This window comes from Nomascus leucogenys, chromosome 17 (assembly GCF_006542625.1).
Source record: "Nomascus leucogenys isolate Asia chromosome 17, Asia_NLE_v1, whole genome shotgun sequence".
Classification (NCBI taxonomy): Eukaryota; Metazoa; Chordata; class Mammalia; order Primates; family Hylobatidae; genus Nomascus; species Nomascus leucogenys.
This window is the reverse complement of record NC_044397.1, coordinates 993,305-1,015,017: the sequence shown is the minus strand read 5'-3', so window position 1 is coordinate 1,015,017 and position 21,713 is coordinate 993,305. Positions and strand designations below refer to the sequence as shown.

The 21,713-nt window shown below is 44.7% G+C and overlaps 1 protein-coding gene across 3 annotated transcripts in view; it reads right to left on the bottom strand.

The window, feature by feature from the left end:
• RNF8 (ring finger protein 8) overlaps positions 1–21,713 on the bottom strand; it is a 36,992-nt gene that overhangs the window by 1,383 nt on the left and 13,896 nt on the right. For 2 of the 3 annotated variants that reach the window (XR_004026417.1, XM_003276911.2), the window contains exons 3-7: positions 20,135–20,872; positions 17,780–17,842; positions 14,631–14,720; positions 12,321–12,428; positions 8,912–9,116 (exon numbers count right to left, since the gene is read on the bottom strand). Coding sequence is in view for 2 of the 3 variants with exons in the window: in XM_003276911.2 (XP_003276959.1) it covers positions 8,912–9,116; positions 12,321–12,428; positions 14,631–14,720; positions 17,780–17,842; positions 20,135–20,872 (1,204 nt within the window). In the remaining variant the exon portion in view is untranslated. The remainder of the gene's footprint in view (positions 1–8,911; positions 9,117–12,320; positions 12,429–14,630; positions 14,721–17,779; positions 17,843–20,134; positions 20,873–21,713) is intronic. The other variant, XM_003276912.4, reaches the window with a different exon arrangement.

Genomic DNA, 21,713 nt, shown 5'->3' with positions numbered 1-21,713 from the left:
AGATTTTCACTTTTTACATCCTCAGCATCTAGAACAGTGCCTAGCACAAACCTGGCCCTCAATATATCTGTTAAAGAAGGGAATGAATTATATACAGGAATAGGCAGGGAGAGGCGAGAGTTCTTCCTGTGTTCAGAGAGGGAGGGGACAAGAAAGGCTATTTACTTACTAGCCTCCAGGCTTTTCCAATAGCTTCTGCTTCCTTGTGGGGATCCTGGCTTATGCCAAAGGCACAATAAAGTCACCAGCCAAATTGTCCCCTTTCTCTGAGACTGAATTCTGGAATGCTTTGGTAGAGGATTGAAAGGACTACAGAAGTTATTTGTCTCCCACTTCTGGGTAGCCTTTGAAGTGGTGGGCCTTGGGGCTGGGCATGCCTTCAGCCTTGGAGAGAGAGAGAACCAAGTGGGGTTCCCCCCCCTTAGCTAACGGCCTCAACTATTAGCTCACAGAATACAGAAGCCACAAGAAAGAAATTCTCTGGGCGCCCCTGAAGCAAACTTCCTTGCCCTACCCCCCCACCCCACGATACTCTTCTTTCTATAAAACAAAGAATGCACCCTTCTCCTCTTAAAGACTGATTGCTTTCTGAGCTCTGTACTCCCTGTCTTCCAAAGAATCACGCCCTGTCCGCTATCTTGGCTTGCCAGCATGCCCTTCTCTACAGGATCCTTTCAATCAGCAATTGAACATGCTCGAATCTCTTGTCTTTAAAAAACAACAAAAACTCCATTTCACCCTACTTCCTCCTCCAAATACAGCCTTCATTTGGTGGTGGTCCTCCCCATCTTAGTCATAGCCAAATTTTGTGAAGAAGTTATCTATTCTTTCTGTACTCCCTCACCTCATACTCACTCCCCAATCACTGTAAACTGACTTCTGACTCCACCATCCCCCACAACTTATACTAGATAAAGTCACCGATATCCCACATGCCTGCACACTCAATGGGCAATTTTTCATCCTTATCTTGTTTAATGTCTCAGCAGCATTTCAAACGCTGACTTCTCACTTTATAACTCTTCATAAACACATCTTTACTGAAGAGCTACCATGTGCCAAACACTCTTCAACGCCCTGAAAATACTACAAGGAGTAAGACAAAATTCCTGCCCTCAAGGAGTTCAGAAATCTAGAGGCAAGAGTACACTAACAAATATTATTTCAATCTGGTAAATGCTTTCCAAGAAATAATAGGGCAATGTCTAGAATGTAATGAGGCGGGTCTACCCTAGACAAGAGTGTGGCCAGGAAGGCTCAAAGGACACCATGTAATGTTTTTTATTGTTTGTTTTTTGTTTTTTAAAGAGATGGGGTCTGGCTCTTTTACCCAGGCTGGAGTACAGTAGCACAGTCACAGCTTGCTGGAGACTTAAACTCCTGGGTTCAAGGGATGCTCCAGCCTCAGCCTCCTGAGTAGGTGGGACCACAGGCATGTGCCACCATGCCTAATTTTTTTTTTTTTTTGAGATGGGGGTCTCACTATGTTGCCCAGGCTGGTCTTGAACTCCTGGCTTCAAGTGATCCTCTCACCTCAGCCTCCTAAGTAGCTGTGAGGACAGGCGTGTGCCAGCTCTGCCTGCCCCACATCCCTGCCCCACATCCCTCTTTTCCCATCTCTCTCTTTGGCCATTCATCAGTCTGCCCTGCAGGCCCCGCTTCTACTACTCATCCCCTAATGTTGGTGTTTCTCATGGCTAAGAATTTGCCCTTTGGCTCTTAATACCACAGAGAGGGTAACAGTGGTTCATCCACTTCGATGGCTCATGATCCCCAAACCTAGAATCTCAACTTGGTCTGTCCTTCAGGCTCCAGATCCACACATTCAAATACCCACTGAACAGCTCCACTGATGTCCTCAGGTGCCTTAAACTTCCCAGTTGAAAACTAAATTTGTCTGCCCCAATTGCTCCTATTTTAGTAAATGCATCATCATCAACTCAGGTGCCCCAATAGAAAGAAACCTGGACATGATCTGAGCTCCCTTGCAGTCCCCACAGCACATCAGTCCCACAGACCTGTGGATTCTACCTCCTTAACTACCTCTTGAATCTATCCACTCTGGCCATCCCTGCTGCTACTTCTCTAGCCTAGCCACCGTCATCACTGGCCATGATTACTGCCTTTATTCTTGTTCCCAGCACCATGTCATCTCTTCACTACAGCCAGACTAACCTATCCCGAAAAACACAAACATCAACAGTCAGATCTCCACTTCATATCTTCTGATAGTTTCCCCCTGCCCCTAGACTAACTCTGCAACACGTCTGTAACACCCTTCATGACCCAGTCCTGCCTACTTTTCCAGGCTGAATGCTCAATATTCTCTCTAGCACTCTGTACTTCTCTCAGCCCCTGAAAACCCCTTGCTTTTGCTTCTTGTCCTTTCACCTAAAATATACACTCCATGTCCTTCACTGACTCAGGGAAGCCTTTCCTTAAACTTAGCACCCTTTATTTCTCATATTGTAGGACTTTACTATAAGGAACCCAGGGCCTGCACTTAGAGCAAAAGTTCCATGAGGGGAGAGGCTGCACATGCCCTCTTTGCTTTTATCCCCAAGCACTTAGCATTTAGTAGGTGCTAAGGAAAAGGAAAGACCCAGGACTGGGCATGGTGGCTCATGCCTATAACCCCAGCACTGTGGGAAGCTGAGGTGGGCTGATCCTATGAGCCCAGGAGTTCGAGACCAGCCCAGGCGACATAATGAAACCCCATCTCTACAGAAAATACAAAAAATTAGCCAGGCATGGTGGCACACACCTGTAGCCCCAGCTACTAGGGAGGCTGAGACGGGAGGATGCTTGAGCCCAGGAGGCGGAGGTTTGCAATGAGCTGAGATCATGCCACTGCACTCAGCCTGGGCGACAGAAAAAAAGGAAAGACCCAGAAGAAAGGAAGCAAGGAAGAGATATTTCTTTGGGGTTGGTTCTGGTTCAAGTTTAATGAAACAAGGGTACAAGCAGTCCAAACTCTCCAGGATACAGAAAGTAACTGAAGTAGAAGCCCTAGCCAGGAAAAGGAGCATGTCTAGTTACATTCAGATTTCTTAAGAACCACAGCAGTTGGCAGTTGGACACAATATATATCCAGCTGATGAGGTATAATCAGCCATTCTCTATGATCAGTTCATAGAATATCAACTTATTTGAGCTTGCTCTAAAAATCCTCAGTGTTCATCTAGGGTTAACCAAGAAACTCAAAGAAAAGCTGCTTTGGTTAATGACGCTACTCTATATTTGCACAGGTAGTCTCCTACAATAGACATTCCTGGAAGTAGGTATGAAAAATCATAAAACTACATGTTAGGAGGGAAGGAGGACCCATTTTTTAGAGGGCCAAAATAACTGTGTTATCACTAAAAATCAAAAAAGGGCAGGATAAAATTTTACTGTGGGAAATAGCAATGAACAATCTGAAGTGTCTCCTGCTAAACACCGGAGATGGCCAGAACTGCTCACGTTCCATCTCCAGGCCCTTTTCCCAGCCTGATGGACAAGCTAGGCTGGTGGGCTGATAGCTGGGCTGCAGCCTCCAGCAGCGATGGGATCCCACCATGGCCAGCAAGCACTGATTTTCGCTTTCAGTCCAACATGGTGCGGGGCTCACTGGAGTCACTGACTCTCCTGCACTGGACTCCTCAGGGTGTATTTAAAGCTATTGTAGCCCAGCAGTCAAAGCCAGCCCTGGATCTCTCAACTCTGGCATGCGTGGTTCCCTCCAACTCAATCTTCTACACATTCAGGGTGTACTGAAAGATGATTAACAGCATCTAGGAAGGCCACTCTCCTAAGCTGTGAAAACTTTTCCGGGTGCCTGCAGGGCGGTAGTAACTTTTGGTGAAAGGGAGAAGACACTCTACCACAGAGCACAAAGTCAGAGAACAGCCTTTTGACCTCCAGATGGAAGGACCATTCGGGAATCACAAGGATTGCAGAGACAATAAAGGATTCAAAGTTCTAGGACTTCCTGGGTTTCCACTCCATACAGTCCAATTAATCCCACAGCAGACTTCTAAGTTTCACCAGGTGAACAGTTCCCATGATGCCCTTGTCATTTCAAACTGCGTATTCTGAGGTGCCAATAAGAGTGAGAGGGGAAAAAAATTAGGCCAGGCGCAGTGGCTCACACCTGTAATCCTGGCACTTTGGGAGGCTGAGGTGGGTGGATTGCTGGAGCTCAGGAGTTCAAGATCAGCCTGGGCAACATGGCGAAATCCCATCTCTACAAAAAATTCAAAAAATTAGCTGGGTGTGGTGGCACGCGCCTGTGGTCCCAGCTACTTGGGAGGCTGAGGTAAGAGGATTACCTGAGCCCAGAAGGCCAAGGCTACAGTGAGCCGTGATCATGCCACTGCACACCAGCCTTTTTCAAAAAAAAAGAAAAGAATAAGAATGACAAGGGAAAGAAATTAACAGAGGAAAAACCACATCTTGATGACAAGGAAGGATACTAGGACACAAAAGAAGAGAAGGAAAAAAGAAGGGAGATGGATAGGGAAGTGGTGATACAGAAATTAAAAAGCTTCTAGTAACAAGTCTGATAATGTTCTATCCCGTTACAATTTTGCAAAGCATACTTTTTCTTTTCTTCTTTTTTGTTTTTTTGAGATGAAGTCTCTCTCTGTTGCCCAGGCTGGAGGGCAGTGGCATGATCTTGGCTCACTGCAACCTCCGCCTCCCAGGTTCAAGCGATTCTTCTGCCTCAGCCTCCTGAGTAGCTGGGATTACAGGTGTGCACCACCATGCCCAGCTAATTTTTGTATTTTTAGTAGAGATGGGGTTTCACCATGTTGGTCAGGCTGGTCTCAAACTCCTGACCTCGTGATCCACGCCCCCTCAGCCTCCCAAAGTGCTGCAATTACAGCCATGAGCCACAGTGCCTGCCCTGCATACCTTGTTTAAAGTAAAAAAATCTTAAGAGCCGGGCGCGGTGGCTCACGCCTGTAATCCCAGCACTTTGGGAGGCAGAGGTGGGCGGATCACCTGAGGTCAGGAGTTCAAGACCAGCCTGACCAACATGGAGAAACCCCATCTCTACTAAAAATACAAAATTAGCTGGGCATGATGGCGCATGCTTGTAATCCCAGCTACTTGGGAGGCTGAGGCAGAAGAATCACTTGAACCCAGGAGGCGGAAGTTGTGGTGAGCTGAGATTGCGCCATTGCACTCCAGCCTGGGCAACAAGAGCGAAACGCCGTCTCAAAAAAAAAAAACAAAAAAAACAAACTTAAGAATACAGTGTTATATACTGAGTACAAGCATGTGGACACTCCCGCCTCATCCTGACCTTGCCAAGATCCATTTTCCCTTAGACAAACACTGTCTTACACAAGGCAGACAGAAATGCTGACTTCATGCAAATGACCCTGATTCTCCAGGGACAGGACTGAGTAGGTTACAACTACCTGCTAACAAGTATTCTCTCTGGAAGAGAGAGGATTACTGCTGCCACTCCCTCAAACATCCCTTTAAAAGGCTGTCTTTCAGCGAAGGAGGATGGGCAATATCAGGGAAAGCCTTACAGGTGGGCTGATGGATACTCTTCAGAGCCTAGGCTTTGCCAGTTTCTCCTGTCCTGTGTTGGGAACGCCCTCTACTTAGCCTATAGGAAGCTGGCAGGAGATACAGGCCACGTGATCTGACCTGGGTTCATCTTCCCAGACACCCCCAACCTCTGGAGGGGTCTTTGTGTCACAGATTCACACAACAGTTCATAAATGCCTCTCCCCACCTCAGCACACGTGAAGGCCATGGCACACTCTCATTAGTAGCCGCAATTCACTATTATAGTAGCAAGGGGCCAGGCGCGGTGGCTCATGCCTATAATCCCAGCACTTTGGGAGGCTGAGGGGGGCACATCACCTGAGGTCAGGAGTTGGAGACCAGCCTGGCCAACATAGTAAAACCCCATCTCTACTAAAAATGCAAAAATGAGCTGGGCATGGTGGCGTGCACCTGTAATCCCAGCTACCCAGGAGGCTGAGGGAGAAGAATCACTTAAACCCGGGAGGGGGAGGGTGCAGTGAGCCAAAATCATGCCATTGAACTTCAGCCTTTCAGCCTGGGCAACAAAGCAAGACTCTGTCTCAAAAAAAAAAAAAAAAAAAAAAAAAAAAATAGTAGCAAGGGAGCTAAGGAATGTAGTTTGAAAAAGCCCCTTGGTTGAAAATCACTGTTCTTAAGGACCAAGGAGATTTTATTTCTACATCGCTTTTTTTTTTCTGAGTACAGCCCAAAGAAACTGCTAGGAAAAGCAAAACACAAGAGTTTTAACACTCTTGTCAACCAACTAACATCGAATGAGAATGGAAGAAACAGGAGAGGAGCAGCTGAAACAAGACTGCTCTCTCACCTCACCAGCTCCAGAGGGAGATGCTCTATAGGGGATTTCAAAAACAACCTTTCCACTCAGAAAAAATCTCATGTCAATATCCTAGAGAGCCACAGTGACTCATGATACAAGACTTACTGAGTGTCTGTTATCTGTCCTAGCTCCAGAGCATCCATCTCCAACTCAGCAGCCAGCATCCTAACATTCCCATCCTCCTCCTCTCCTCTGGTCTCACACAAGAGATCAATGGCTAATCAGTCATGAGACTCTACTCCTCCCACTGATATATGAAAATTCAATAACCAGCCCAGGAGGCCTAGAAGTGAGGCTACTCTTGGTGAAATCAGAATACAGGCATGTCTGCATGGGCAACCCCCTGCTGCCACAGGCAGGCAGGTCTCCTCTGAATTTATAAGAGCAATTCCTGCTCCAGGGCCTGCAGTGTTGGGACTCTGACAATTACAGAGGCTTGCCAATCCTAGTTTCCAGATCCTAAATTTGGTCCTTTTTAAAAATTCCCATGCAACAGGGATTAAACCAGCTTTCAATTGGCCCTGGAATATGGAAGGAAGGTTGGTATTTAAACTGAGAATTTTCTCTAAACCCAGTGAAGCTGTTGATAGCTCTGGCATGTCTTTCCCTAAATCAGGTCTCAGAAAACCTGTCTGTCTCTAGAGAAAACTTCAAAGCTGCATTCAGTGCGATAACTACAGAAACCAAGATGGGTGCCAGAACTGCTCCCAGCCAATGCATGTAACAGGGAAGCTGACTCATTTTACTGTGTAGCCCCCTAGTGTTACCAAAAAAGTGAGAGACACCGTCTTTAGCCTTTGGAGAGAAAAGGGGGATCTGTTATTACTCTGCAGAATTAACTCTGTGTAATAGGAGTCAGACGTAAACTTAGGACACAGAGCCCAGGGCCCTTCTTTCCTTTTTTTTTTTTTTTTTTTTTTTTTCTGAGACAGTCCTGCTCTGTCATCCAGGCTGGAGTGCAGTGGTGCAATCTTGGCTCACTGCAACCTCTGCCTCCCAGGTTCAAACGATTCTCTTGCCTCAGCCTCCTGAGTAGCTGCGACTACTGGTGTGCGCCACCACGCCCAGCTAATTTTTGTATTTTTAGTAGAGATGGGCTTTCACCATGTTGGCCAGGCTGGTCTCGAACTCCTGACCTCGTGATCTGCCCACCTTGGCCTCTCAAAGTGCTGGGATTACAGGCATGAGTCACTGTGCCCAGCCTTTTCTTTCCCTGATGTTTTGTGAAGCCATTTGCCATGCTTAGATTGCAGGGAAGGAACTTAGGTGGTAGACTGGGCAAAGAAAGCCCATGGGTGTCCCTAGGTCCACCCCCCAACCCCGTCCCCCGACTCAGCTGATCTTGGCCAGATCTGGGTTCCCAGATCACTGCTCCTCTCAAAAAGGGAAAGTGGGAAGAAAAAAACATTCGCAAAGCCTCCGTAGATACTTTCTAAGCCTTGACATCATGTGAATATTATGTCTTGTGTGGGCCACACTGGGAACTGGGGCAGGACAGGTCACTGCTTCTCATGCCTCTGTGTTTTGCTTGTGCTACTGCCTCTGCTTAGAAAGCTAACCTCCTAGGGAACCTTTAAGGCTCATTCAAATGTCATTTCCTTGATGAAGCTTTCTCCCATACCTGCACCTCCCCAGGCCAAATCAGGTGTGTCCCTTCCTTTGAAGTTTCATAGCACCCTGATAAGGAACTCATCACACTATCTACTTGCCTTTCTATCTCCTCCACCGGACTGTTTGTGCCATAAGGGCTGAGATAATGTCTTATTTATCTTTTTCTCCTGATGCCTAGTGTAGCATTCCTATAAATGCTTACGGAGTGATGGGAGGTGAAAAGGAAGAACAATGGGATTCTGCCAGATCAAGTAGCTCTTGGAAGTGAAAATCTGTGGGGGCTTAAATTTAGGCACAAAACCCATTAGCATACAGCTGTTTGTAAAGTGGTAAAACTTCAGTTCCAAAGAACCAACTTTCAAAGTCCGCTCTGCCCTCCCACAGGTCAGAATGTCTTCCTTGGGCATAAGAGGCTCAGACACACGTCCTGCTTAGCCTCTGTGACAAACCTGCTGCCTCCATTCTGGCTGACCAGCCGAGGGCCTGTTTCAAACCACAGGTGCTTGCAAGTCAGCATCAGATTCCTGGCCCTACTATCCTATTTATAACTCACCGTATACTTAACTCAAGGTTTTTTCAACACCTGGACAGCCACTGAGGTGTCTTGACAACAGCACCATCTAGTGATTGGTACAGTAAAACGTCTGACTGTGTGTATTTTTTTAAATCACATCTTTATTTTATCCCCACAACCAAGGCACACATACTTAGCCTCCCACTTCCCTGCTGCTCAAATAACAGTTGCGGTTAATTCTATCTCAACTCTTCCTCTCATGCATTGTCTTTAACTCCCTTTACTCCTCCCCATTTATTCCATCTCTTCCCTAGTTCAAGAACTGTTTATCTGACTCCTTCCCTTTCCAAAAATATTTGTTGAAGTTTGGAAGTAAATAAGTCCTTTCTTGAGGGGTAGGAATTCTCACACCCACTCACCTTTTCGTTCCCTAATGAGAACAATTCGTCGTTCTTTCACTTCTGAGCTCAGATTATTTACCATCTTATTAATGCAATTGTCCAGAACCAAAGAGTACGTTTTGGACTTAATGTGTTTCCGACAAATGGGGCATTCTATCTTCCGCTTCATCCATTCATTGATACAGTAGGAGCAGAAACTGTGGGCACAGTTCAAGGTGACAGCCTACAACAGGAATGTGAACACACATATCAGGACTTTCATGCTTACTTTCTCAGGATGCTTGTGATCTCAAAGTTAGGACAGGAGTGAATTTCAAAGGCCAAATGGAAAATTAACAACAATCCCATCTTGAGGGCTTATAAAGAGTATCAGAATCATTCTTGGGGTTGGGCTGGGCGTGATGGCTCATGCCTGTAATCCCAGCACTTTGGAAGGCCAAGGCGGGTGGGTCACCTGAGGTCAGGAGTTCGAGACCAGCCTGGGCAACATGGTAAAACCTCGTCTCTACTAAAAATACGAAGATTAGCCAGTCACTGTGGTGCACACCTGTAACCCCAGCTACTCGGGTGGTTGAGGCACGAGAATTCCTTGAACCCAGGAGATGGAGGGTGCAGTGGGACAAAATCACACCACTGCACTCCGGCCAGGGTGACAGAGGCAGAAATCGTTTTTAGGGTTGGGAAAAAATATTTTTTTTTTTTGAGACGGAGTCTTGCTCTGTCCCCCAGGCTGGAGTGCAGTGGCGCCGTCTCGGCCCACTGCAGGCTCCGCCTCCTGGGTTCACGCCATTCTCCTGCCTCAGCCTCCCCTCAGCAAAAAATAAACTAAAAAAGTAAAAATGTAGTGGGTTCATTGACAATGCCTGAATATCTAAGTGATGTGCCAATGAAGAGAGAAAGCAAAAAGAAGCCTGTATTTGTGGGGCTCCTCTGAGTAATCCCTCTGGTCAATTTCTGCTTGAGCCCTTTTCACTCAGAAAAATACAAACCTTCTCTTTGTTACTCTTGTTTATGTACATCTCCTAAGATACAACTTTTTCTGAGGCCCAAAAGTGCTCATTCCTGCTCTTAGGATAACAGTGCAAAGTAACACAGATATTATGTATTTTTCAAATGCCAAGTTGAGCACAGAAGCTAGGAAACATTGTGTTTATTACATGAGACAAGCTCTCATAAACAGTACTGAAAACCTATCTGATAAAAATGAAGCATCTGGCCGGGCTCACTGTAAACCCAGCACTTTGGGAGGCCGAGGCAGGCAGATCACCTGAGGTCAGGAGTTCGAGACCAGCCCGGCCAACATGATGAAATCCCATCTCTACTAAAAATACAAAAAAATTAGCCGGGCGTGGTGGCGGGTGCCTGTAGTCCCAGCTACTCGAGAGGTTGAGGCAGGATCACATGAACCCAGGAGGAGGAGGTTGCAGTGAGCCGAGATTGCGCCACTGCACTCCAGCCTGGGCGACACGGTGAGACTCTGTCTCAAAAATAAATAAATAAATAAATAAAATAAAACATATTTCTGAGACTAATTTTAAGAGGTGACCAGTAGAGTAGGTAAGACGGTATTCTGTAAACAAAACACAGGTCAAGTTGTTTATGTCTTATATGTCTCTGCAGATGCTCCAGGTTGGCTAACTCATCATTTATTTCAACCCCCGTTCCTTGTCTTCCTCTTCTAGAGTCCATAAGCCCTGTCAAAACAACATAGAACTTCTCCAAAGTAGAGAATCAGATGACTAGAAATTATGGGAGAAGTTACGATCTGAAGTCTAAATGGACCCAGAGCAAAAGAAATAGTCCTGCCAGGGAGAGATTTTTCAGACCCAACTTCCCCAAAGATCGCCTGAGAAAAGAAAGCTGTGTGTATATGCATTTTCCTTTTTTTTTTGAGATGGAGTCTCGCTCTGTCACCCATGCTGGAGTGCAGTGTGCGATATTGGCTCACTGCAACCTCCGCCCCCTGGGTTCAAGCAATTCTCCTGCCTCAGCCTCCCGAGTAGCTGGGATTACAGGTGCACACCACCATGCTTGGCTAATTTTTGTATTTTTAGTAAAGACGGAGTTTTGCCACGTTGACCAGGCTGATCTTGAACTCTTGACCTCAGGTGATCCGCCCACCTTGGCCTCCCAAAGTGCTCGGATTACAGGCATGAGCCATTGCACCCGGCCTACATTTTTCTTTCTCTTTTTTTTCCTGCCTTGCTCTGTCGCCCAGGCTGGAGTGCAGTGGCATGATCTCGGCTCACTGTAGCCTCCGCCTCCCGAATTGAAGTGATTCTCCTGCCTCAGCCTTCTGACTAGCTGGGACTACATGCACACACCACCGTGTCTGGCTAATTTTTGTATTTTTAGTAGAGATGGGGTTTCACCATGTTGGCCAGTCTGGTCTCGAGCTCCTGACCTCAGGTGATCCTCCTGCCTCGGCCGTCCAAAGTGCTGGGATTACAGGTGTGAGCCACTGCACCTGGCCTTCTTTTTAAAGGAGTCTGAATAGCACTGTCATTTAGCAACTTGAGTTTAACACTTGTGATCTAAGGTGAACTGGTCACAAATGGCAGAATTTGTCAAATAAATAAATAAGCCAGTGCAAAAATATGATAGGCTAACAAATAGTAGAGGTTTCATTTCCATAAGGAGCCTCAGAGTCCCTGAAATATATTCAACTTGGGCCCTGAATTCCCAAAGTGACCACATTTTAATGACGTTTACCCCCTCGTTTAAAAGGTTGCACTATAAGCATATTCTCAGCATTGTGCCCATTCAGAGTAAAGAAAGAATAGCTTTTACTGAGCAGCTTTATTCTGATACTTCCAAAATTTAATTTGGCCCTGTTTTCTCCTCAACAACAAAGAGATAAAGGCTTCATTGCAGCTAAAAATGTTAATCAGACCAAATAAACATTTAAGAACAGATGAAATGCCAAAAAAGGACAGTGAAGGGAAAGAAGATTATAAAAACAAATGAGAGGTGGTCATCTCTAGAGGTCACTTTGAAATCAAATAGTTGTAAGTTCCTGGAAGAAAATCTCTTCAGAATGTTCCCCTATAGTAGAAGCAGCCTGTGTAGCCCAGGCTCCATTCAGGGTTGGGAGAATAAGAAGGGGTCGGCTGGGTGTGGTGACTCACACCTGTAATCCCAGCACTTTGGGAGGCTGAGGGGGGTGCAGATCACCTGAGGTCAGGAATTTGAGACCAGCCTGGCCAACATGGCAAAACCCCACATCTACTACAAATACAAAAACTTAGCCAGGCGTGGTGGCATGTGCCTGTAATCCCAGCTACTCGGGAGGCTGAGGCACAAGAACTGCTTGAGCCCAGGAAGTGGAGGTTGCAGTGAAATGAGATCGTGGCACTGCACTCCAGCCTGGGTGATAGGGTGAGACTCTGTCTCAAAAAAAAAAGGGTGAGCAACTGTTCATAATTACCTCAATGAAGTATTCTGAACAAATAATACATTGGAGCTCATTCTCTAGCACATCATTCATGTGGCTGAGAACTTCTTCCTTCTGTGCTTGCACCTTCTCCTTCTCTTCCTGCAAGACACACAATCCTACCTGTCATTCAGAGAACCAACAAAAATGCAAAATGGGACAGGGAGCAGGGTCAATTATTTAGAAGAGGATTCAGTCTTAATGAATGATTCATTCTGGTGCAGCAACATTAAGAATAGAACACTTTCCCTAAGGGTTATTGTTTCTCAGTAATTGTTTTCTAATACAGAGCACTAACCTCCTTTCTTTCCTCTTCCTACTTGCTATGGTCTGAATGTTTGTGCTTCCTCCCAAATTCCTAACGTGATGGTATTAAGAGGTGGGGCCTTTGGGAGGTGACTAGGTCATGAGGGCTCCATGCTCATAAATGGGGTTAGTGGCCTTTATAAAAGGGGCCCAAGGAGAGCTCATTTGCCCCTCCCACCATGTAGGGACAGACATGGCTAGATTCCATCTATGAATCAGAAGATAGCCCTCACCACACACCAAATATGCCAGCATCTTGATCTTGGATTTCCCAACCTCCAGTACTGTAAGAAATAAATTTCTGTTGTTTTTAAGCTACGCAGTTTATGAGTCTTTTTTGTAGTAGCCTGAATGGACTAAAATACCACTTTTTCAGTATTTGCATTGCAGTTTCTGTCTCCTTCCCCAAAATTAATCAAATGAGAAAAATGCAGGTGGCATACTAACCACACCAACCACCCAAGACCAGGTGGGACATTAAGTAGTTTAAAGCAAGCTGTAGTTCAGACGTTACATAAGATCATCCCAAACAATTAAAAACTCAGTGGACAAGAAAAGAGGCACGAATAGTCCACAGAGGCAGGAAACTTGAATTAGTTATAAAGTTGCTGTGTTCTTTGCAGCTGACTTTTCTATAAAGTAAGGTACACCTCTGGAGGCAGAAGGCTGGAGAGAGGCCTCTTGAATTACCTTCAGGCTCCATGCTCTATGATACCTGCCACTTCCCACTCCTGCAGAGGCCTGCAGTACCATCTCCCCGGCTTTCCCCAAGAGGTCAGACTGCGTGTGGACACACTTTTTAAGGAGGATCCTAGGTATACTCTCTTGAAGTAGACATTTATTTTAGCACTTCATTCCCAACACAGAAAGCATTAAGAGCCCCTGAAGGGGAGAGGATAGGCCATTTGAGGTATATTTGAGTGGCTGGCTCATTTTTCATCTATTTTCTTTTCCACTCAAAGCGAAGACTGATAGACTGCTTAGGGCAGTGAAGAAGGTCTGGACCCATTTCTAACTATAGTCAAATTCCCTGAGAACTTATGAATCACTGGGTTTAAAAAGATGTGGTAGTTTCTTGGAGGTTGGAGAGGAAGGTATTATGTGATTTAAACAGGAAGTCAAACCAACTAAAACAAGTCCCTCCTTCAGCTCTAGGTCAGTACATGGAGGGGGTGGGATGAGAGATGCAGTCAGACTCAGGCATTAATTTCAAGGCAGAGGTTGCAAATTGGTGGCCTGTGGACTGGATCCACCCTGCAGACTTGTTTAGTTTGGCCTTCATATTAAAGAAAACACACACAAAGAGCTGAAGCTGTTGCCAATATTTAAAATTTGGGATATTCCACTTAAACATTTGGACTTTCATCTGCTGTGGAAAAATCAGAAGATCTGACAACACTGGGCCTGCACTTCTGGATGGCAACAATTGGCTGAGCAGAGAAGAGTTGCCTCCTGGGATGGGGTATGGGCAAGTACCCCATCCAATGAGCCATAGCCCGCACAGCTCCCTACTGTGTTCTTACATTCAGGCCACTTCACTCACTTTGATTACCAGTCTGGCCCTGGTGGGCATTTAAGTTTATAACCCCTAATTCAAGAGTTCTCCTGATTTGACATGGGAAGGAACTGCATTAAGTAATTCACTTTACTTTATGTAATTCAAATTACATAGTTCAGGAGGAACTATTTCTTGACTACAATATTTCTCAGTCTGTATCAGTGACATACCCTGAAGAAGTACCCACCATAGACAAAGGACTAGAATGTAGGATGCAAGTGCCTTATTCCCAGCATTTTGCTTCTGAACAAGGGAAGGAAATAGATGTTGTCTGACAGGCAGAACCTGCTACAGGCCTCTATAATTTTATAGATTATTTCCCCAGAGGCAAGGAGCAGCCAAAATTTCTCTCTATATTCTCCATAGCAACCCTTGCACTGTTGAAAATGCTGAGTTGCATGCACTAACCAAATTCTAAACTTCCATCTTCTTTCCAGTACCTTGGTCTGCTCTAATTCTTTGTTCTTGGCTTGAATGATTGCTTCAAAGTCCTTCTTGCTGCGATTTAGCTCTTCCATTAGAGCCCAGTGCTGCAAAAACATAGCAGATACATACTCAGGATGAACTACAATGCATCCTTCCTTTTAGCCACAAACATGCCTGTTCTCTCCCTCTAGTTAGTGACTTTGTTTCAGGGATCGATAAATTGGCAATTTCAAAATAATACCTTTATTCCATCGGGCTATCTCACCTACCTGCTGCTTTTTTCAGGGGAGAGGGCAGTTAGGGAAGGCGGCCACCAAATGCACTAGGGCCTCTAAAACTAACCCAACATTGGTGGCCATCCAAGTCAACTGAAGAACTTTCACTGTGTCCCAGAGTCTGCTTCTATAGGTTTGGCTTGGAGCCCAGAAATGTGTTTTTGTTTTTTTTTTTTCTTTTTTTTTTAAAGCCACCCAAGTGATTCTGGGAACAGTATTTAAGAACTAGGAAGTAATTAAAAGCTATTCAGAACTGGAAGCGGCTTTTATGAAATAATCAGGAGGAAATGGGAATCAGCGGAATTAGATAGTCATTTTTATTGAAATAAAAAAGATCTTTAACCTAGTTATTCTACAAATCACACATTACGTGCTCAGAAGACAATGCTGCCTGAACCCTGCCAGTGTCTTCTGGAAGAAGGCACACCCAGGAGCTAACAGCTCATTCATTGTGACTAAATGCCTATGCTGAATGTCAAGAGGTTCCACATATATGAAACATAATTTATGAGTACTCTCATGCTTAAGTATAGCTTATACTTTAGAATCTCACCTCAAATTCTTTTTAAAAGAAGGTGGAGTAAAGGTAAATATTTTTGAAAAGATATTATTCAAGAACCAAATTTTAAAATGTGTGATCTCCTGACAAAAAAAAGCAGTTATGTCAGAAGGCCTGGGTCTTCAACTTGACTCACTAATTAGATATGTGTATTTTAACTTTCTCATCTACAAAATGGGAAAATATGGCCGGGCGTGATGGCTCATAATACCTGTAATCCCAGCACTTTGGGAGGCTGAGCCGGGTGGATCGCTTGAACTCAGGAGTTTGAGACCAGCCTGGGCAACATGGTGAAACCCCATCTCTACCAAAAACACAAAAAATTTGTCGGGCATGGTGGCACACGCCTATGGTTCCAGCTACTCAGGAGGCTGAAGTGGGAGGATCACTTGAGCCCAGGAGGCGGAGGCTGCAGTGAGCTGAGATTGCACCACTGCATTCCAGCCTGGGTGACAGAACGAGACACTGTCTCAAAATAAAAATAAAAGGAAATGGGAAAATAGGTGCCCCCTCCTCCCTCAGTGTTCACAAGAAAATAACAGGTATGAAAAGCATTCAGAGAAGTTTTTTGAGCTGTATATAAATGCATCTTTTTATTTTCTTTCCCACTCAAAGCAAAGACTGGCAGACCACTTAGGGCAACGAAGAAGGTCTGGACCCATTTCTAACTACAGTCAAATTCCCTGAGAACTTATGAATCACTCGGTTTAAAAAGATGTGGTAGTTTCTTGGAGATTGGAGAGGAAGGTATTATGTGATTTAAACAGGAAATCAGTTATAAAAGACCATTATAAAAACAGTTTTTATAATGGTCTGGTAAAGAACAGCTTTCAAAAGTATCAGCATGGTGGAACAAAAAACCACCATTGCATGAGAGTGGCATGTCCCCCAGGCATGATGGTATAGAACCATGACCTAAAAGTATCACTTTTTTTTTTTTTTTTTTTGAGATGGAGTCTTGCTGCCCAGGCTGGAAAGCAATGGCACGATCTCAGCTCACTGCAACCTCCACATCCCAGGTTCAAGCGATTCTCCTGCCTCAGCCTCTCGAGTAGCTGGGATTACAGGCATGCGCCACCACGTCCGGCTAATTTTGTATTTTTAGTAGAGACAGGGTTTCTCCATGTTGGTCAGGCTGGTCTTGAACTCCCTACCTCTGGTGACCCGCCTGCCTTGGCCTCCCAAAGTGCCGGGATTACAGGCGTGAGCCACTGCGCCCGGTCTAAAAGTATCACATTTGAAGCTCATAAATGCATGGCCAAGTATCCCATGCAAAATGATAGTGGGTTTTCCTATCTCGGGAGAGGGTGCAGGCTACTCAGTGATCCCTCAGGGATTTCCAACTAGCAGAACCACATTCTTTTTCAATTTCAAAACAGTGTCTGAATAGTAACTTAATAATGCTCCAAATGGGAAACATGCCTACTCTCCCACCCTAGAAAATAAACAAGCTCAAAAAATAAAATTCTGAAAAGATTGAATTAATTTTCATCTAATTCTTTCCAAAGCTGTTTGTGCAACCCTCAAGGAGACCAAGGCAGGCACCCTGTCATGCTTACAATACTGTATGACTGTTAGCACTGTAAGGTTGGGAAGTAGGTTTACGATAAAAGGATAAATTCCCCTGAACAAATTCCTATGCGATTTGCTCACTCTCTCCAACGAGATTTGAACCATCTGACTAAATGGCACTAAACTACTAATCATAATACATAAAAGGTAGAAGGCATAGTAGGTTTTAAAGATGCAAAAGAACACACAAAAAAATAATCAAATGAGAGTAGTCAGGTTAAATAAATTACAGGCAATCTTTTAGGAGAATTTTAGTCCTGTTGAGCTTTACCTTTTCAATAAATTGATATGTGTTGTTGATTGTTAAACTGCACATTCTCAACCTGGCCTAAAATGCTTAACTGGAACATTCCCGAATTGTTTCTGGTCGGCTACAGCTCAGGAACATTGCGGTAACAGAGGCCTTCACGGGCCCTGGTGGCCAAGTCATACCTCACATTTTCCCTCTGCTGCCCTCACCTTTCTGGAAGTGGAGCCACTTCCCCAGAGAGCCTCTTAACTGCTAAAGCTCCATTCCATCTTCACCAGAGCAACTTCTGCTCAGACAAAGATGTAAGTTTTCATGCTGAGGTCTGGCATGTTTGTAAGGCTCCAAATCTCTGATCTGATGGTGTGAGCAGCTGCCAACTGCTCTGTTTACAGACTGGGGATGCCACAGAGGTATGGGCTAAGCAGCAGAGGCAGCCAGTGGCCATGTGATGCCTGGTTGCTCCCCACTCTACAGCCCACTATAATCTTAGTACTATAGCAAAGTTACCTCCTGCAGAGCCTGGGCCAGCTGTTGCTTCAGGTCCTCTTCTCCTTGTGCTATCTCCAAACCCTGCAAAGCCAAAACAAATGGAAGGTTTCTCTGCAGGGAAAAGAAAAAAGGAACACAATCCAGCAACAAGCAGAGCAGACCAGCTAGTGTGAGCATCTGGAAACAACAGGGGTGAGGGAGCAGGTGGAAAATCTCCTGTTTTACTTCAAGCTGTTGGCAGTAAAGAATTTGAGCAGAGTTATCTGCTCAAATACCGCACACTTCAGGACTGTCAGCTTTAAGCCAACAATTGGGTTGTTCTGGAAATACTATGGCCTAACAGTCCAAGCCTCCTTCATGGACTAATGCCATGATTCCCAAAAGGATATAAACTGAGAACTTCTGAGCCCCCAAATACCTAAACTCAGATGTAATCCCCAGTGCTGGCACTCACAACACCGAGCAAGCTTCTTTTCCCTCTACTCTGGCCATCTTGTCTCTCATTCTGAGTCTTTACCACTTCAGTTTATACACTGCTCCTCTGCTCCTCCTCTCTCCTTGCTGAGCTTATGCTGTATTTCCTTATCAGCCCCCTCCAATGTGGAAGCTTTCCAGGTGATCATTAACTTATATGTCCAGCACCTTCCAAAAGAACTTCTGGGCCCTTCTGTCCTTAAGAATTACCTACCCATTTAATATGCCAACTTGAAATTGTTCTCTAATTTACTATATTGACTGAAAACTATTCTCTGATTATATCATGTGTATGAAACATCTTGCCTCCTCAACAAGATAAATTCCTTAATGGCAAAAACCATTTGGTAAGCATCTTTATAACCACCAGAATTCCCTAGTACCAGGCAATTTGAGTACTTAAAAAAAAAAAAAAAGTGTGAAGGAGCAAAGGTTTAATGAGCTTCTACACAAGTAGTAGGGGATAGGATAAATCCTTAGGGCTTGGTGGGCAGAGGGAGATGCAGCTGATAAACAAGGGACTAGATACACTTCACTATGAGCAATATATACACGACCAACTCATATCCAGAGAAATTCTCTAAACCAATCCTTTCCCCTTTAACATTTTGGTACAGAAAAAGATTTTGCAGCTATACCTTGAGGCATGCCCAGAGCAGCCACAAATATTAATCAACAGTAACTTGTTCCTGAACATATTAGCCTTTACAGAGAGTTCTGTCCTGGTGAAGGTGTGATATACTAAACACGTAGACATAAACCACCCTCTATTAATTTCAAGAACTAGTCTAGGCTGGATAAGGGAAGCAAAAAGGTACACATAAGCAAGCAGTGTATACTCTCAAAAGACCTATTTAATCCATGGCCTTTGCTAATACTACCAGTTCAAGGGGATGGCAGAGATCAGAATGAAATTTATAAATTGCTCGGAGATAAGCCAACACTACCCCTGGCTGTTCCTTACCCTAAGCAACCCAAGCAAAAAGCTTATTCACTTTAGTTGTGACTGGTCCGTCTGAGTTCTAAGTCAACAATGGGGAATTCTTGACATTCAATATTATCTGAGCAACTGGGTGGGAGCAAAATGTGCGGTTCCTGCCAGATAGGAAATGACATTTTGAGCAGGGACAGGATCTGCTCTAGCCTAAAGCTTTGTGCAAGAGCTTGTCATCTAAGCAAATGACTGAGGGATGGAAACACATTTGGTCTTACCTTTATACAGCTAAGACAGTCATTATTTTACCTTCCTACTATAGGCACTGTGGAAGGTGGTTTATCATTCAACCCAACAATGCAGTCATGGTGCATCTGTCCCATCACATGCTGGCTGCTCAAAATAGAAACAAAAACATTTTCTGCCTTTTTAGCCCCTCACCTCCTGGCTTAGCTACAGAGTTAACTAACCTTTATAGCTAACAAACTGTCAGGCACCAGGGCAGAGGAACCAGCTGACATGTACCTGCCCTGAGACTAAGTGATTTGGCCTTGGCCACAGAGCAAAGATAGGTAAGTCTTGAAGACAACTATTGATTTAATTGGACTATACTGTGGTTTTGTGGCATCTTGACCTTCACCTAACTTCCCCCTGAATTCATGTTGGTTCTGAGTTGCCTCAGCTTTGCATCCTGGGATGGGTTATGCCCTGGCTGGCTCTGCTGGTCACTTTACCCTATCTTGGCACTCTAACTCTGGCTCCTGATCTCATCAGCATGCTGAAGCCTTAACCCTCTACTCAATCCCCTTCCCTTATCTCAAAAGTTTACTGTTCCCATTCCATTTCCTGTCTTTGGTGCTCAGAATTTGGTACCTGGCCTAGAAACTGAGAACTCTGGCCAGAGGCTCATGAAGTGCCTGCCCCACCCCTGAAGACCACTCTTGCCCTTCCCTTCTGTGTGGTACCTGAAGATGCTGTTCCTCTTCCTGGAAAGTCTTCTCTAGTTGCTCCACTCTTGCCTGCTGCTGAGCCTGCTCTGCACACAGCTGGGACTGTAAGTCCTGCAGTTCCTGCTCCATTTGCACAATTTTCTTTGAGTTCCCCTTTTGGGTCTGCTTTTTCACATTCATAACGGCTTCATGTTTTTCCTGCATCTGTATTTTCAGCCTCAGAATCCTGGACATGGTCACCTTAAACATCTGTAAGCTTCTCTGAGATGCTGAAGAGTTTGAGGCTTTCTGCTCATGATGAACCTCTGTGACTTTGGGGAAGCCAGGGTAAATGGGAGCCCCTGTGGTCTTCTTACTTGGCTCAAGGGCAGTCAACTTAGGATCCAAATTTTCAGAGGGTGTACTGGCTACTTCACCTTTCCCCTGTGATTTCACTGACTGACCAGATTCACAAGACACTTTATTTATTTTGGATTTCAAATTTGAAGGGCCTTCAGCTCCAGGACCTGCTAATTCATCCAAACTGAATTTCCTTTTAGTTCTCAATTCCTTATTTTTTTCTATCATTTGGTCATTCTTTGGGGAAAGACAAGGATATATTGTCTCCCAGTCTTCTTCAGTAACTTCATATTCATACTCCGCATTCTCCTTATTTTCCAGAGGCACTCCAAGTTGGATGTAGTCTCCCTGATGAATGGAATAGACCCTTAAAGGTTCCAGACGTGCTCTGTTCAGCCAAACACCATTTAGACTCTGGGGAAAGTGAAAGAAAGAAGAAATAAGCTTCATGATTTTCGTCTTCTTAAGGGAATCTCTCTCCTGCTGCTGTAAAATCTTCTGCCTTTTCAGAAGGAAAACTCTTGATAACAAATAGAAAAGAAAGATTCATAAACAACCATCCTTAGAAACAGCATTCGTCAAGCAGTGCTTTGGCTTTTTACCTATATTTCACATTCATGCCTCCACAGAGAACTGCCATATAACAGGCAGGAATCACCTTATTATTGGTGGATAATTTACTCAAACACATGGAATAGCATTAAAGGAAACTGAAACTGGATAGCTCCTATTAACCTAAACTGGAGCAATGTCCCAAAACTAGAAAAAATGCTATTAGTGAAGAAAGCAGTAGTTAAGGGTGAGGTCCATGAAGTAGGTTCAAATGCTATCTCTGGATGTGGTTCCTTAACACACTGGTAAGCAAGCAAGCACACATAAACCAAAAAAAAAAAAAGAGTACTATATCCAGTACTGGGGTCAAATGGCAGGTAGGATCTGACCCAATTAATACCAACAGGGGTATATGGGCAATACAGGATAGCGGTTAAGAGCTGGAGCTCCGGACTCAGATGTGGGTTCATAGTCTGCATGGCATTCGGCAATTTACTTAACCTCTCCAGGCCTCAGCTTTGTCTGCAGAACAGGGATAGCACAGTACCTACCTCACACTGTTCCAGTGAGGAGTGAATAAGATAATGCATGGAAATCACTTAGCACAATGACTCACATAGAATAAATGCTTAATAAATATTTACTGTCTGGGAGTGGCGGCTTACATCTGTAATCTCAGCACTTTGTGAGGCCGAGGTGTGCG